This window comes from Mus caroli, unplaced genomic scaffold (assembly GCF_978045245.1).
Source record: "Mus caroli unplaced genomic scaffold, Mus_caroli_1 scaffold_10, whole genome shotgun sequence".
NCBI classification, from domain to species: Eukaryota; Metazoa; Chordata; class Mammalia; order Rodentia; family Muridae; genus Mus; species Mus caroli.
The window spans coordinates 3,531,322-3,547,500 of NW_028227265.1; the positions used below are offsets into that span (position 1 = coordinate 3,531,322).

The window sequence follows — 16,179 nt, forward strand, 5'->3', positions numbered from 1 at the left end:
CATACTCAGATAATTAAAATGATGAGTTATTCTAGGTCAGCCTCGGATACTGAGTGTGATCTTGTCTCAAAAAAAAAGTTACAAAAAATGAATTAATAAAAATATAATCTTTGAAAAGCTTGCTACCTCTTTTCTGGAGAGCCTTGGAAATTACTCAACACTTAGCTTTGGAAATACGGGGTGGTCTAAATAAACCTGACATTAGCTAATGGCCATTTTCTTATAGGAGACTATAGGGGGAGGAAGAGAGGCCCTGACCTAAACGTCAGAGGCCTGAGCCATGCAGCTCTCTCCTAGGCTTATGAGGGACAATGAGTTGAGATGCCCTGAGTACCCAGCTCAGGGTTCAGTAACATGGTGGAGTCGTGCAGGGAATGAGGAGGGCAGGTGGCCCAGGAGGCCACTGCAAGTCCCCCTCTGCCCTTGCCCAGAACCAGCAGCTCTGGCCTCACTGAGCCCACCTGGGCTCTCCCCACCAGGACCAGTTCACCTGCCCCGATGAGTACGAAGACCCCGCGGTTCTCTATGAGGCCATCCGGTCCTTCGAGAAGAAGGTGGTGATCTGCCACGAGGGAGACCCGGCCTGGCGAGGAGCTGTGCTGTCCAACAAGGAGGAGCTGCTGACTCTGAGGCACGTGGTAGACGAGGGCGCCGATGAGTACAAGGTCATCATGCTCCACAGGGGCTTCCTGAGCTTCAAGGTCATCAAGGTGAGCCAGGGAACAAGGAGAAAGGATGCGGTTGACACAACTGGTCCCTAGGTCAGAGGAGCACTGGCTGGCAGAGAGGGGCGAGGCAGCGAAGCAGCCTGAAAGCCTTGGTCCACTGCTGGAGTTGTCTCTGTCCTTAGACAACCAAATTCACAACACAGTTTTGTTTCGTTTGGGTGGGTTTTTCTTTATAAAGTCTCTCATGTCTTAAGTAAGTTATGATGTAGGACATGTGGACCGTTGTCTGCAAGTTGGACATGCCTACTTCAAAGTTCCAGAACGTTCTCTGATTCCTGCTCCTGGGTGTAAGAGCCCTTTTCCTCATGTCCCTTCAATGCATGGGACTAAGAGGAAAATCTGATGTCCCTGATAAGTTCCCCCTATGTGCATGATGTCATTTTCAGAACAGAGACAACGGCCTTAGACCACGTGTTACACCCCCAGACTCCCTGTCCTAGAACCACATCCACTCTGCAGGGATTAAACCCCAGACTGACAGCCGGTGGGGGGCTGCACTCCTCCCAACCCCGCCCTTGCTCACAGGTGAACAAGGAGTGCGTCCGAGGACTCTGGGCAGGGCAGCAGCAAGAGCTCATCTTCCTGCGCAACCGCAACCCTGAGCGTGGAAGCATCCAGAACAACAAGCAGGTCCTGCGCAACCTCATCAACTCGTCCTGTGACCAGCCACTGGGCTACCCCATGTATGTCTCCCCATTGACCACGTCCTACCTGGGCACCCACAAGCAGCTGCAGAGCGTCTGGGGCGGACCTGTCACGCTGAACCGCGTGAGGACGTGGTTCCAGACAAGGTGGCTGAGGTAGGACTTCCCAGAGGCCTCTGCCTGTGCACTGGGGAGGAGTGTTTGGAGCTGAGCGCTGTGGAGTTCAACAGCGTGATGATGGTGGTCATTGTTGTCTTATATGAGTGGACCTGCTGTGCCCAAGTGACCTTTAAACACGTCTCCCACTCGGGGTGGATCAATGGGGAATGACATACGCACAGGGTCACTTTCCTACCCTCAGGCCCAAGTTGTGTCTGCTCTCTACCTGGTCAGAGGGAGTGTGGGTATTTTTATGTTTTATTTTTTATTTTGTGTGTGTGTGTGTGTGTGTGTGTGTATACATGTTTGCCTGTGTATGTACCTTTGTGCAGGTGAGTATGGAGGCCAGAGGACAACCTTGGGTATCATTCTTTAGGTCTCATTCATCAGTGTGTGCATGTGTGTGCATATGTGTGGACACGTGCATGTGTGTGTACATGAATGCACATGCGTGCATGTGTTTGCATGTATGTGTGCATGCATACATGAGTGTGTGCATGTGTTCATGCATATGTGTGCATGCTTGTGTGTACATGTGTGTGTGTACATGTATGTTCGTGCATATGTGTACGAGTGTGTGGGTGTGTGCTCGTGTGTGCATGTTGAGGCACACCTGTACATGTGGCACTGAAAGGACAATATGGTAGAATCCCTTCTTTCTGGTTTTTTAAGGCAATGTCTCTCCCTGGCCCACAACCCACCAATTAGGCTAGACTGGCTTACCAGTGAGCTCCAGGGATGTGCCTGCCTCCACCTACCCAGCACTGAGATTACAAGTGCACACCACCACACCCAGCTTTTTTACATGGGCTTTGCAGGTCATATCCCGACATCAGGCTTACACTGCATAGCAAGTGCTTGTCTGATTGAGCCATCTCTCAGCTCTCTCTCTGGGTGTTTTGAAGTGACTGGCTGCTGGAGAGAGCCAAACCTGAACCTTCCAGCATGTCCTTCAGTGCTGTCTTCTTCCCAATGCAGTGATGAGCCTCTGGTTGCTGGGGGCATCCTCAGCGTTGCTTGAGTGTGCCTGCACTCCTGATGGGTTCCTATGGAAGGTTTAGACTGATGCTTCCTCATCCTGCCATGCCTACTGGTTTATTATACACTGAACCCCTTCCTCCCTTGCACTCCAGGGGTACCGTCTACCTGGAAAGAGTGCCCATTCAGTTCACTTAAGGCTAGGGTTGGGGATCAGCAGTATAATTGGGTGTCACTCGCAATGGGGATCCAGCCTGCAGAACATCAGAGCTGCACTACACAAGCCAACTACCCATCACTTGGTGACACAATCTCATGAAGCTGCCATCTCAACTGATGTCACTGTGTGGAGTGTGACTGTATGAGAGATGTGTTCGTGAGACCCTGAAGCACACCCTCCCTCCCACAGAATGAGAAAGGACTGCAGTGTGGGCCAGCGGAGTGGTGGTGGCAACATTGAAGATGGAGAGGGTGGAGCTGTACCATCAGCGGGTGGCGGTAGCGCCCCTAATGGCGAGAGCCGGGACGGCAGCACAGAACAACCCAGGAAAGGAGGCACCCAGCAGTGGGCCTCACCCCGTGGAGAGGCTCAGAGGGCAGGTGAGTGCCCAGGGCCACAGGGCAGACATCATGGAATAATATGATTCCTAATCTCCAGGGCCTCTTTGCTGCAATCAAGGCACATAGGGTCAGTGGCTGTGCCTGTTAGAAGAGAACTTGCTCAACTGATGCTCTCTGGCTGGCTGGGTCCAGCTTCCATCTACCAGTGTTCATTTCCTTGGGCAGCTATTTTGTCTATCTGTCTCCCTGCCCACCAGACATGCCACTCACTCTGTCTCTCTCAGTGCTGCTTCACTGTATGTATCTTGGGTATGGCATACTGTAGCCACAGACCTGCATGGTGTCCTTTTCTGTCTGTAGGCAGTCCTCTGCTCCTCAGAAGCTGTGTGACCACCAAAATTCCAAGGTAGGAAGAACTAGGGTGGAAGGGTACAATCTGAACAAGCAGAAGAACGGCCTGGGAGCTGAGTCTAAACCTTAAAACCCTATTTCTACTTGCCACGGAGCACACTATAGCAGATGGACACGGCTCTGATGCCGGCTGGGTGAGGAGATAGATAGAGATAGACAGAAAATACACAGATAGATGATAGATAGATAGATAGATAGATAGATGATAGATAGATAGATAGATAGATAGATAGATAGATAGATAGATGATAGATGGATAGATAGACAGAGACAGAAGATATATATATAGATGATAGATAAACATGGAGATAGTTGAAATGATAGGAAGGAAGATAAGATAATAGGTACTCTAAATGACATATATCAATAGATGACCAGTATACATTAGGTAGTTAAGGAATATAATATATACATGTATATGTATGCATGTATGTGTGTATGTATATACATATATAGTAGAGAATTATATGTGTGTGTGTGTATATACACACACACACACAGATGATATAATATGAGATGGTAGATAATAGGTACACAGATGAGAAAAGGTGAGAATTGGGGACTATAGAGAGGAGTTGGACAGTAGATAACAGGAAGGTTGGTAGGTGGGTGATTGATGGCACAGCAAATACAGCAGTCAGCTGCTCGGAAGCCAACACAGCTCCACCATCCACCAGCTGCTGCCATCCTGAGCCCAGCACAGTGCCCATGGTCCCCAGTCGCCCCGAGGTCCACGTTGCTTCCCTAGCCTTTGATTTGATGGGACAAACGTGTCTTGAGGACACACAGGTGATTTTCCAGAAAATCGTGTGAGCACCTGCACTTTCTTGTTCTTGTTGCTGGCACATCTGGCCAGAGCGAGTGTGTCAGAGGCCCTGGCAGGCCCTTCTTGGTGAAGGAATGGCTTTGCCTTTTCAGGGCCGAGCAGTACCCTTAGCTGCTGAAGCCAGTTCAAGACCCAGGCTATGGCAGTCCCCCCTCCCCACTTACCACCAGATGAAGAGGGCCTGCGTTGATGCAAGATATTTGAAAAGCTAAAGCCGGGCATTGGTGGCGCATGCATCCCAGCACTTGAGAGGCAGAGGCAGGTGGATTTCTGAGTTCAAGGCCAGCCTGGACTACAGAGTGAGTTCCAGGACAGCAAGGGCTACTCAGAGAAACCCTGTCTCGAAAAACAAAACAAAACAAAACAAAAAAGCTACAGCAGGCAATGGTTTGATTATTGCTTCTTAAAACTATTCTGAGTCCAGCCCAGCTCTGAACTAATAAAATACCCCAGAGCCTGGGCTCCCAGCCCTCAAATCTAATCAGTCCTAGGCTGAGGCTCTCCCAGCCCTGACCTACCATGTGGTGTCTTCCTTGCTCTGTGTCCTATGTGATCTGTACTACAGAGATTGTTGGCACAGTGCCAGTCTTGGGATACCACATGAGGGTCCTTTACACACTCCATGGCTCTAGACCCTTAGGAGTGTTCTGTCTTCCCTTCCCAGATGGAGATACAAGGCACAGAGAAGGCAAGTTACTGCCCGTAGGTGCCCAGCTAGTAAGCAGCCAAGCTGGGGTTCTGAGGAGGGAGGACAGTCCCTGAGCCCCTGTTCCTACCCACTGTGGCCTCCCTTTGGCTGCTATCCTGTCCTAGCCCTGACAGTGTTGAGCCCCAGGACACCCTCATACTCCCAGCCTCCCATCTGTACCCCTGGCTACATCCCTGACTGCCATAGCCTTGCCCTGCCCCCTGGCTGGCAAGGGGCCCACTTAACTGTGGCCATCCTTCTGGTGGGTAAAACTGACAATTCATTCCCCCTGAAGCAACTCCTTCCCTACTGTGGGCAGGAATGGAGACAGGAGCATGGTAGATAGCCAAGATCCCCACCCCCACCCCCAGGCCTAGCAAGATGAGGTAATTGGGCACTGCAGCCGAGCCTGTGTCCAGCAGACTGGGAGAACAAGGAAGGAAGAGAGGAGACACACTCCTTCCCCGTTCAAAGAAAGAGCTACTGGCTGTGTTTCTCTTCCTTCGCCTCTAGAAGCACACAAATTCATGCTCTTCACAGAGAAGCCCAATCGACTAACTCGGGAGAGAGTCCCTCGGGGGTGGGGAGCACGCAGGCTCAGCCTGCACATGGCATCATTCTGCACCTGATCATCAGAGCGGCACACTGTGCTCGGAGGGAAGCGGCTGGGCAGTAAACTTCAAGGTCTGCCCAGCTCCCCGTGAGCCACATCTTCCAGGGAGCTGCCACCACCCAAAGGTTCCAGCCTCCCAAAACACCACCAACAACTGGATGCCACTCATGAGCCTGGGGGGAGCCAGTTCTTCAGACCATAAGTGCTAGCTGTCACGGGATAGAAAGGCACGCAGCCACAAAAGGATGAGAAACATGTCTCTGGAAAGAGCAAGGTAGAAAGGAGTCAGGTGCTCATCAGTAGTGAGTGTAAAGTTCTAGCAGGACCTTTCACCACTCCTCTGACGGACAGGAGACTGTCTTACATGAGACTCGCCATGATGGGCTCACCTCCCATGACTGCCCTGCCTTGTCTTTGCTCCTTGTCTTGGTTCCTGTCTTCCCTTCCAGTTCTGATCCTTTGTCAGAAGCCTAGAGCGCTCCTGCATGGCCAGAATCCTAATAAGCAGGCCAGCCTAGGCCACCACACCGAAGTTCTGGGCACTTCACACTCATGCCCACTGCCAGGAGTTCCATGTGTCAACCTCACACAGTTTCTCACAAGCCAGTCACCTCATCACGCTAAACAGTAAACATCACAGGAGAGATAGCCTTGCAGCGAGCCTGATGACCTACTTACAAGTGGATACAAACCCACCACTAGCCTGAGTCCCACACCAGAGAGAAGGGCTGCTATTTAATATCAGTAAGGATTCTCTCCACACCTTCCAGCTAATGATCGAAGACAAAGCTAACGTAATGAACCAAGGGACGTAATTCACATTGCGTTTCCATTCAGGTCTGAAGGTTTCGCCCTAGAAATGCTCTTGATGTGATAATGCAACCGTTGGAAAAAATAAGTTAATTGTAAAATAATGAGTCTGGGAAGCATGGTGATTTTAACACAGCTTTCTTGATGCTCGGTGTTGTTTGTTTGTAAAATTAAAATTGGGAAGAAAAAAAAAGAAGAGCAATGAAAAGCTAAAAGAGCATGTGAGGGGTAACTGGGGAAACGGCTCAGTCTGTACTGCCTGAGCCTGGGTCCGAGTTCAGATCCTCAACAGCAGCCCGTAATCCCAGCACTGTGAGGCAGGTGGAGAGGAGGACCCCTGGGGCTCGATGGCCAGTCACCATGGAACAGAGCGCAATAGAGGATGACGCCTAGCATCAGCTCTGGCCTCACCACACACATGTGAATGTGCACATAAGTATAACACACACACACACACACAGAGAGAGAGAGAGAGAGAGAGAGAGAGAGAGAGAGAGAGAGAGAGAGAGAGAGAGAGTAGCTGACACTTCAGGACTGGCGAGGGCCCTTTGTCTTGCATGGGCTATGTATAGCTCCTTTTGATGCTCTGTAGGCATCTTTCCCTTTGCTCTTTGGATCAGCAGAAGGCCCTGCCTAGTGCAGGTGAAGAATGCTGACCTGGGGAGGGTTTTAGCCAGAGATCAGCTTTAGAAATCACAGAGGCTTGGCCTTTCCAGACTCCTTGCTTCACAACATCCACCCCTTTAGAAGATGCCATGTCAGACTGGCTTCTCTGCAGGGACCTTCAGGGCCAAGACAGATAGGCCCCAGGCTGCTTAGCCTAGAGAAGCCAGCGCCAGTTCTGGGGACCCCACACATCACCTCAAGTTGAGACTTCCATCTTCACAGCCCAGAGGAAACCCAGGCAGGTCCCCAATAAATGCCCTTTGGAAAGGAGCACACCGTCACTGTGACCAAAGGTTAAATGGGTCACCTCCAACCGCTGCCGGGTCTCTCTGGGCGGACCTGGCTTTTCTGGACACAGGTTGTGCAGGTGTCTGCAACACCACACAGATATGGGTATTCCTGGCCATCTGAGGCAAAAATGCTGCGTTTCTAAGATTTAAAAAGGTTTTATTTCTTGACCAGCCACGGCCACGTCTATGGAGTGCAGAATGACACTCTGATGTGTATCCACCTTGGGAAACAATCAAACCAGGGTAATTAGCACATATAGCCCCTCCCACAGCCGTCATTTCAACGTGAGGCTCCTTTAGACTCTTCTATCCAGCTGCTGTGAGATGTTACCCCACTGTATTACAGAACCCCAGAGCTCTTACCCCTCTCTTGGCTTGGTATCAGTTTCCTGGATGGACAATGCTGATACACAACATCAGAAAGTTTCCACTGGAGGAGTCTGATGAGATGCCTTGGTAGAAGAGGACTTACCGCTTTTACAAAGGACCAGAGTTCTAGTCCCTTGTCAGACAGCTCACAACTGCCCCAGAGCACGGACACTTCTGGTCTCCAGGAGCACTACACACAAGTACACATACACACAGATGCACATACACACATAATTAGGAAAAGGCATTTCATTGAACACAGTCATTAGACGATACATTTTAAAGGACAGAATAATGCCTGGTGATATACCTACCTGGCTTCTGCAGTCCCCTGAAATTAAATTCTACGTCTAAAAGCACTCGGATGATTCACATAGGAAATGTTTTCAGGAAGTTCATATCTCAAAGCTGTGGCCCAGGATGCAAAGCCAGGGTGCGGCAGTCACAGGAGGTGAGCTCAGCCATGGGAAATGGCACACAGGAGGTGAGCCCATCAAGCCCAGATAGGTTCTTGGGGGGATTGGTTCAAGAGGGTGTTACCGTCGTTGACATATTAATCTGTGGATTAATAATGGAAAGGGGCCGACCCTGCCCCCATATTTATTAAGTACTTTCTACGGGGCTTGACCAAGTGCTCTGCTCTCTCTGACAGGCAGAAGGAAGGGCAGAAGCCAATCTGTCCAGGCACACTCTGCGATAAGCCAGAGGCCACCTACTCTGAGCTCCTCGGGTCCCATCCTAGAGAGCCACCAGGCCTTCCTTCAGACTTCCACATCTGTGCACGAGCTAGCACAGAGACCCTCAGGCAGCCGGCTCTCTTTGCACACCTCAGCTGCATCTCTGCACTCCCAGCCGCCTCCTGTCACCACCACGGGCCACCTGAGTGTCCGAGAGCGGGCCGAGGCACTCATTCGGTCTAGCCTGGGCTCTTCAACCAGTTCTACTCTCAGCTTCCTCTTTGGCAAAAGGAGCTTCTCCAGCGCACTCGTCATATCTGGACTCTCTGCTGCAGAGGGGGGCAACACCAGCGACACCCAGTCATCCAGCAGCGTCAATATTGTGATGGGTCCCTCCGCGAGGGCCGCGGGCCATGCTGCTAGGGTAAGGACCACCTGGGATGGGAGACAGGCAGGTGGGCATCCCAGGGCCCGGGGCTCCCACACACCAGCCAAATGCTCTTGCCTCCTTCCAGGGCAGGTTGCTCTATAGCAAATGAAAGAGCATCCCAGCCTTTGGTCACAAGCCCTACAGATGTTATCATGGTGACTCAGTGTACCCCAACACAGTCATTACCAGAAGCCAGAAACCCAAGAATGGGGACACACTTCCTTGCATTCAGTCAATGGAAGCGGGATTCCTTCCTTCCCAAGGCCACTGTGCCCTGAAGGAGAAGAAGAGACAGGAGTAGACACTAGAGTTAAATTGCCATGGACTCCTGATTTTAAAGATGTCTAACCACTGCCAAGTGGTTCCATCCCTGAAACAGAGTTTTAAACGATTCAGTTAAATAAGATGCTACTTGCTCAGAAGCCGTGCTAACCGAATTTCAGCTGACCAGCTGGGATTCATACGTGAGAAAGAGAGGGATTGACAAACACTGCGACGTTCTCTTACATGCTGTGTTAGGAAAGAAAAAACAAAACATGAGAGTTAAGGCTAAGCTCAGGCAGATCCATGCTTCCTGGCCGAAGAGAAGGTACTGGTGAGTCCAGGAGCTTCCGTGAGTTTAATTGCCTAACTGAAGCATCACTGAATGTTTTTCTTGCCTTTCTTTCCCCATTTACTAAAGCACACTCTACTTCCAGAGCCATGGCAATTCTCCTCTTCTGTCTCTAGCAAGGACAGCAGGTCCATAGGACTCTGAGCATCTGGGATCTAAGGGTTCTTGTGTCACTGCTGAGTTGAATCTGCAATGACAGCATCAGAACCAGGGCATGGTGGGTGGAGAGGGGCTCGGAGGCTGTCGGACAAGCATACACAGGCCACACCCTTGAGTCACCTTTGGATTTGGGGCATGTCTCCTGAGCAGAGCCCCACATTCAGAGGCCATGTAGACATGCAGCTTGGTGACACACCTTACCCTCAGAGGCTGCCTGGTCAGGACTGTCCTCTGACCCAGTGTAAGAGCCCACCCTCAAAGCACGCAGCCACCTTGGCCTCAGTTCCTATGTCTGAGTGGTGGGGTCGGGCGACTTGGGAGAGCCAGGCAGTAAGCCTAGGCTGAGCTGTCTCTGTTCTGTTTTTGAAGCACTTCTCAGAACCATGTGAACCCACTGACAGCCCAGAGCAGGGGCAGCTTCAAGACGGACGCCTGGCAGAGCCTGTGGAGGAGAACCTGGGGGTACTGTGCCGGAGAGCAAGCCAGGAGGACATGGGCCTGGATGACACGGCTTCCCAGCAGAGTACCTCCGATGAGCAATAGTAGAACACACATCTGGTGTGAGAGAGATGGCGACTCTTCCCCCTGCTCCAAAGCCACATTGGTTCTTCCCAGGGGGGAAAAGGCAGAGCTGTTCTAGAAAAAACGTTAAGGTTAACTCAGGTTTTGAAAACACTCCCACACCATGGGGGCTGGGGAGAAGACATTGTACCTCCTCCCTCCGGCACCGCTCAAAAGTTGGACATTTCTCACAAAAGCCATGTTATATCTCAAAACAACTAGAGTGCGTAGTAGGGCCCGTGACTAGCAGCTCCTTCCTGCGCTGGTTAAATTAGAACAGCTGCATGCTAAGTTATTGGCACTTTACACGTTACTGTCACCATTTGAGAGCACAGGATTCACAGCTCCTAGGCCAGCAGTGGGAGGTCAGAGGCCTTCAGCCTTGTTCTTTATCACCTTTGCACAGCTGTAAGTGCAAGTCACTAGCAACAGCCAGCCTAGTGGTGCATCGGTCCCAGGTGAGAGCTTAGAGGTGACATGCTCCTCTTTCTCAAGTTCTGGGCTACCTGGGACCCCTGCGTGCTTCCCGGAAACGCATGCTCTGTCTTCCAAGCTGATTAAGCTCTACTGTACGTGAGCACATTTGCACAGACCTTTGTTTTAGGGATTAAAATGTTTACAGTTATGGCTGCCTGTCTATTGTCCTTCCTAAACGCATCTCCTGTACTCTGAGAAAGACTTTTGTAGGGGGGACAGGGGTGTCAAATCCCATCTCAGATACTCCCACAGGGCAGAGCAGGGCAGAGGTACACCCTCCTGCTGATAGGAGATGTCCCCATATGGGGGATGCTACCTCTCTCATCCCCTTCACCAACCTTCTGGAATGACCATGGCAGAATGAAAGAAGTGCTCAGCTTAGGCACAGTTACTTCTCATGTGTGTTCACGTGCATATGTAGAAGCCCGAGGACAGCCTCAGACACCGTACCTTGGGTGCTGTCCACCTTGGTCTTTGGGGCAGAGCCTCTTGCTGTCCTGAAGCAGAGACAGAGCATCTCTCTATAGTCTGCATTCCGTTCAGCTGTGCATCTGAGAATCTGGCGTGACGCACTGCTGTTCTCAGGTTGACTAAATCACACTCGGTTGGCTTCTTCCTGAAACTAAGCTTGGGCAGCTTGCCAATACTTGGGACTAAGTGGCTAGCTCTGAGCCGGGGGGTGCACCCCCTACTTGAAATCAGAGAAAGGAAAAAGAATGCCTTCTAGCAAGCATCCGGGAGTAGGGCTGTCTGCTGCTTGGCACCCACGAACAGGGAGCTTTCTAAGGGGCTGGAACCCAGTCAGTAGGGGAAAGGTAAACTCCAATAGGTGAAGACCAGACCCATGAACTGCATCCTGTACAGCATCCTGCCCATAGATTCTTGTGAAGACACAAGAATCAGAGACACCCCATGTTCACACACTCAGGGATGCAACAAAAGCACTGAACTGGAAGCCATGCTAGAGGACCTGGTGAAGACCTGCGCAGGCTCTGTGCTCTCTGCCTTGTGAGTTCATAGGAGCTTAGATCCTGTTGGTTTAAGGACCCTTGTTTCCTGACATCCTCTGTGCCCTCTAGCTCTCACATCCTTTCTGCCTCCTCTTCTGCGGGGGTTCCCTGAACCCGAGGGGTGGGATTTGTACACCTCTGGCTTTAATTTAATAACACTTGTATGTATGGCATGTTGCTCAATTCCTCCCAGGAGGGAGTCCTGTGTCACAGAGCCTGATTTGCTCTGGTGGAAGAACAAGAGACGGGCCTGCATGACACTTCCTGCCACGGTGGCTCAAGTGTTCAGCTGGCATCTGTCTGTGCAGTTGACACCAAACCAAAGCATTTCTCCAGATGCAGTACTAAGCTTTGCAGTGTCTGACTCTGAGGAAACACTTGTCTAAAATTGGTGGCCGTTCCACTGTCTGTGTCTGACGTGTGGGGCACAGTCCGTTTATGCAGCCAGTCCCTGCTCAGTGCCATTCTGTCCCAAGCCACTATGTTACAGTGTGTGCAAATGGCACACACGGGTCAACCCAATCCTCTATGAACTCCAATCTCAATGGGAAGAGGACAGGTCCCCCACACTGTTCCCAGGACCTTCTATGATCCAAGGGGTGAGGACCATGAGCTGATGAATTTGTAGCTTTCCTAGAAGCCTCCCCATCAGCCAGGAGCACCCAACATACTCTATCATCTACTTAAAAGCCACGTGGCCTACACACACAAGCTTACTTTCATTCAGAGATAAGAAAGAAATGATTTTCAAGCCACTGGGTGTGAAGCAGCTGGTGGTCTAACCTGCAAAGAGAGAGGTGGCAAGGGCTCCATCGGTCTTTCTCCCACTGGTTCTCTGCCATCTTATTCTGGAGCAATTTCGATGTGAACTCATGTCAGGACCCACACCCAACTCCATTAGAGACTCCAACGCTGTTCATCCTGGTTCCTTGCAATCCTAGGATTCGCATCTGCAGTCTGCATACCTGCTCCCTAACCCCGACGCTCATCTTTGACGGTGAGTGGTATAGTCATTGAAGGACTTGTCAGCTGTACTGCAGTGTGAGGGCAAGATGAAAGGCATGCCCTAAAGCCATTCAGCCTTAGGTTTGAGTCTCCCACCTGCCGTGACTGTGATATTTAAAAGTTGTTTTTGGGGAGTGTTTCCCTGTGTAACCTGGGTTGACCTGGAACTCACCATCCTTGTGCACCTAACTCCCAAGTGCTTTGCTTACAGGTGCACACCAGTAGAAGGGCCAAGTAAAATGCCATCATGAGGTCCCCCTGGGCCTAGCAGGGACACTCTGATTCCAGCACTATTTCTCCTCTCTGCCTCCTTCGTTCTAGGTTCAAAGGGTTGAGTAGGGCTCCCTGACAGGGCCTGGCTGTGTAGCAACTTTTGGCTGGGTACACTCAGGTCCTGGGTGACCTGCTGCTTTGACACTAGCAGTTCCAACCTCTACTGAGTCCCAGCTGCCTTGGTTACCCATTGATGGCATCACAGCCAGCCTGCCCAAGGCCATGAGCTCTCTACTTGGACAGCCTACCTGGGGAATAGAGGTGGAGGGAGGCAGCTACTGCTCCCAGCAGACAGGTAGACCTTCCTGAGACCCCAGTTCCTCATCTAGAAGGCATTCCTGCAGGGGTCCTTCTAGGACAGTAGTTCTTGACCTTCATAATACTGGGACCCTTTAATACAGTTCCTCATGTTGTGGTGACACCCAAACAAAAAACCTTTCTTGCATTGCTACTTCATAACTGTAATTTTGCTACTGTTGTGAATAGTAATGTATTTATCAGTGTTTTCTAATGGTCTTAGGTGACCCCTGTGAAAGGGTTGATCCCCCGGAAGTTGCAACCCACAGGTTGACACCACTACTCTAGAGGCTTGACAAGAACAAGACAGGCCTTGAAACTACTCTGGAGTGAAGACGAACATGAGAGCCCGTCCCAAGCGAAGGCTCTGGCCTTCATGTGAAGTGCTTCTTGCATTATCCACTGGGTTCTAGTGCCCAGCTCACAGTCAGCACAGGCCCATATATGCCCATAGGTCCTTTGTTGTCATTAATGCTGCTGCTAAAAAAAAAAAAAAAATGTCCAAATAATCTAAGAGTCTAAGAGGGGAGCCTCGGGCCTTCATGGACCCTGTGGTGCCCATAGTTGACTCTTTCCTAGTGCTGCAGACCCCCAGTGCAGGCTGAGCCACCTGCCTGTGAGCTCACTCCTCACAGAGGACCCCTGCAGCAGCTGGTGGGGACCGCAGTTCCAATCAGCTTCCAAAGCCTTCTCTGATGAGGATCATGCCCCCTTTCTTCCCAGGAAGGGCACTTGGGCTCGGAGTGATTGGAAACCATGCCTGGGTTAGAAGTCAGCACAGACAGGAGCTTCTGCCCATGTCTGGCCTGTGGCTAACAGCAGCACTGTGGAAGCTGTCCTTCCCACACAAGGACTCCTGTGTCTATCTGAACCACCACATTTATTTCCATTTTTATTAGTCAAGAAACAGGAATAAACAAGAGAGGGAGAGGAGAACTGATTTTTTTTCCCTCCTTTGGAAATAATTGAAGAGAACCAGTTGTTTCTGCTTTCAGCTGCACCACTATGGAGCTGCACCTGGAGAGGTGTTTAATATCTACAGCACCCAAAGTCAAGGAAGAAATGAACCCCCGTCTTTCCTCAGCCCCAAACATATTATACACCCCGGTGGGAGTGAATTCCACCTAACGTTTGGCAGACTCGTTTTAGAATCTACTCAGATCACATGCACAACCGTAAGAGGCAGCACAAGTCTGGAGCACACACAGGACACGGTGGACTGACTGGGTGCTGCTCAGGGCCCACCGTGAGCAGAGGCAGAGCTGGACCCCGACACTGCTGCTTTACGTCCGGCTGCTCTGCACGACGGCCACAATATCTGGCAGGAGGCTGTTTCTGTTCTCCCTGGTGACCTGTGGGGCAAGGCAAGACAGCAAGCTTAGAGAGCACCTCCTCCCCCTCTGCTCCTCCGAGCCAACATTTCCTAGAGAGCAGGGAAGGGAGGTAGGAGCCAGCTCTTCAGGATCACCAAGTCCCATGGGGCATGCATGTCTCAAAGCACTGCAGGCACGGGATGGAGATGGGAGAGGGTGGGACTCAGCAGTTGTAGCCTGATTGGAAAAAAAGCAGAGGGGAGCTTGGTCTGGGCCCAGAGGAGCAGCACACAGAAGAGCTGCCCACAACTCCAGGTCACTCCCAGGACTGTAACATCCACCATCTTTCCATGACCCTGGAGAGTGTGAGTGCTGCAGACGGACCTCAGATGGCTGCTGCTCTGAGAGATGAAAGGGAGCCAGAGAAGACAGGGGGTTGCAGCACAGTCTCAGCCTCCTGACCTTGTGTCTAGTGCTGTTAAGGACTCTGATGTTAGGAGGTCACAGACCACGATGGAGGGGAACAAAAAGAAGGCCGATGAGCGGTAAAGGACAGTGGGGCAGAGTCCTGAAAAGGGAGTGCAGGCTCGGTGGGGCTGGAGACAGGAGTCTAGAGGGACCTGAGCCCGGGCAGAATCTGCTCAGGTGGCGTGTGGTGTTCAGAGACTCTGGTCAGCAGTGGTCATGCCTTGTAATCCCAGCACTCAATCCCACACTAGATGGCCAGACCACACATAACACATCTGTCTATCTGCTTGACTCATCCCGTCTGGGAAGTACTGTGAACAAGGCTGTAGTGAGTCCTTCGAGCTCTGGGTCAGAGTATTCAATGCCCAGGATGGTGGATGTGGCCTCCCTTCCCCCAGCCTGGAACCTGCTTGCTCAAAGGTGGAGCTACGTGCTCATTCGTCCTACCACGCCCACTGCTGGAACCTGCCTTTGCTGCCTGGAGGCACACTCGTGTTCGTCCTGCTACTGGACCCTGAGTTACTTGGCGGGATATTGGGTTCCCTCCCCCTTCCTTTATAACTGGGTGTCTGAAAATAGTAAAATTGAGCCTTGATCAGAACTTGTTGTCTTGGCTCCATTGTTTCTTCCGCCCCGTCTAGATTCCTCTCTTTTCAGCCTGAACTGCCATTCTCAGTTGAACCGTTCGTGTTGTGGACTGCGGGCAGGCCGCAACAGGTGGACTCACTGGCACGGTGACTAACAGGCAGCCCTGGAGAAACCAGAGTGGTTTCCAGGAGCAGCTCAGGCTCCCTCCTATCAGCAGGGTAGGGAGGCTGAGGTTGGCCCAGGCCCAAGGCTATGTTGGCCTTTCCCATCTCTGTCCTCTAACCATCGCATGGGAGGACTCCTTGTGGGTATGGTGCAGCGCCTCACAGTGAGCATGCTAGTGGGGTGCATACCTTCTCTGTGCACGCTTCTATGTACTCCTTGGAGAAATGTCTATTCAAACCTTTTGGCCATTTTGTTTTACAGGTTTATTTTATTATTGACACAACTCTGAATTCAAGGCCCACACTTGAGCAACTAATTTTACCATATGCTCACATCTTTCAAGTGAGGTTCGGGCTGGAACCCTGCCACTGAATACACGGCCTAAGGCTCCTGCCTCCAT

General features: G+C 51.3%; 2 protein-coding genes across 4 annotated transcripts in view; one reads left to right on the plus strand and one right to left on the minus strand.

Moving 5' to 3' along the window:
- Positions 1–10,782, plus strand: part of Pcnx2 (pecanex 2) — a 145,394-nt gene extending 134,612 nt beyond the window's left edge. For both annotated transcript variants that reach the window (XM_085843512.1, XM_021170316.2), the window contains exons 30-34: positions 480–710; positions 1,254–1,528; positions 2,919–3,109; positions 8,396–8,844; positions 9,992–10,782. In XM_085843512.1, coding sequence (XP_085699638.1) covers positions 480–710; positions 1,254–1,528; positions 2,919–3,109; positions 8,396–8,844; positions 9,992–10,165 — 1,320 coding nt within the window. In that variant the 3' untranslated portion in view covers positions 10,166–10,782. The remainder of the gene's footprint in view (positions 1–479; positions 711–1,253; positions 1,529–2,918; positions 3,110–8,395; positions 8,845–9,991) is intronic.
- A 3,324-nt stretch (positions 10,783–14,106) lies between these two features.
- The window catches only part of Ntpcr (nucleoside-triphosphatase, cancer-related), a 14,470-nt gene continuing 12,397 nt past the window's right edge, over positions 14,107–16,179 (minus strand). For both annotated transcript variants that reach the window (XM_085843513.1, XM_021170583.3), the window contains exon 5: positions 14,107–14,597. Coding sequence is in view for 1 of the 2 variants with exons in the window: in XM_021170583.3 (XP_021026242.1) it covers positions 14,529–14,597 (69 nt within the window). In the remaining variant the exon portion in view is untranslated. The remainder of the gene's footprint in view (positions 14,598–16,179) is intronic.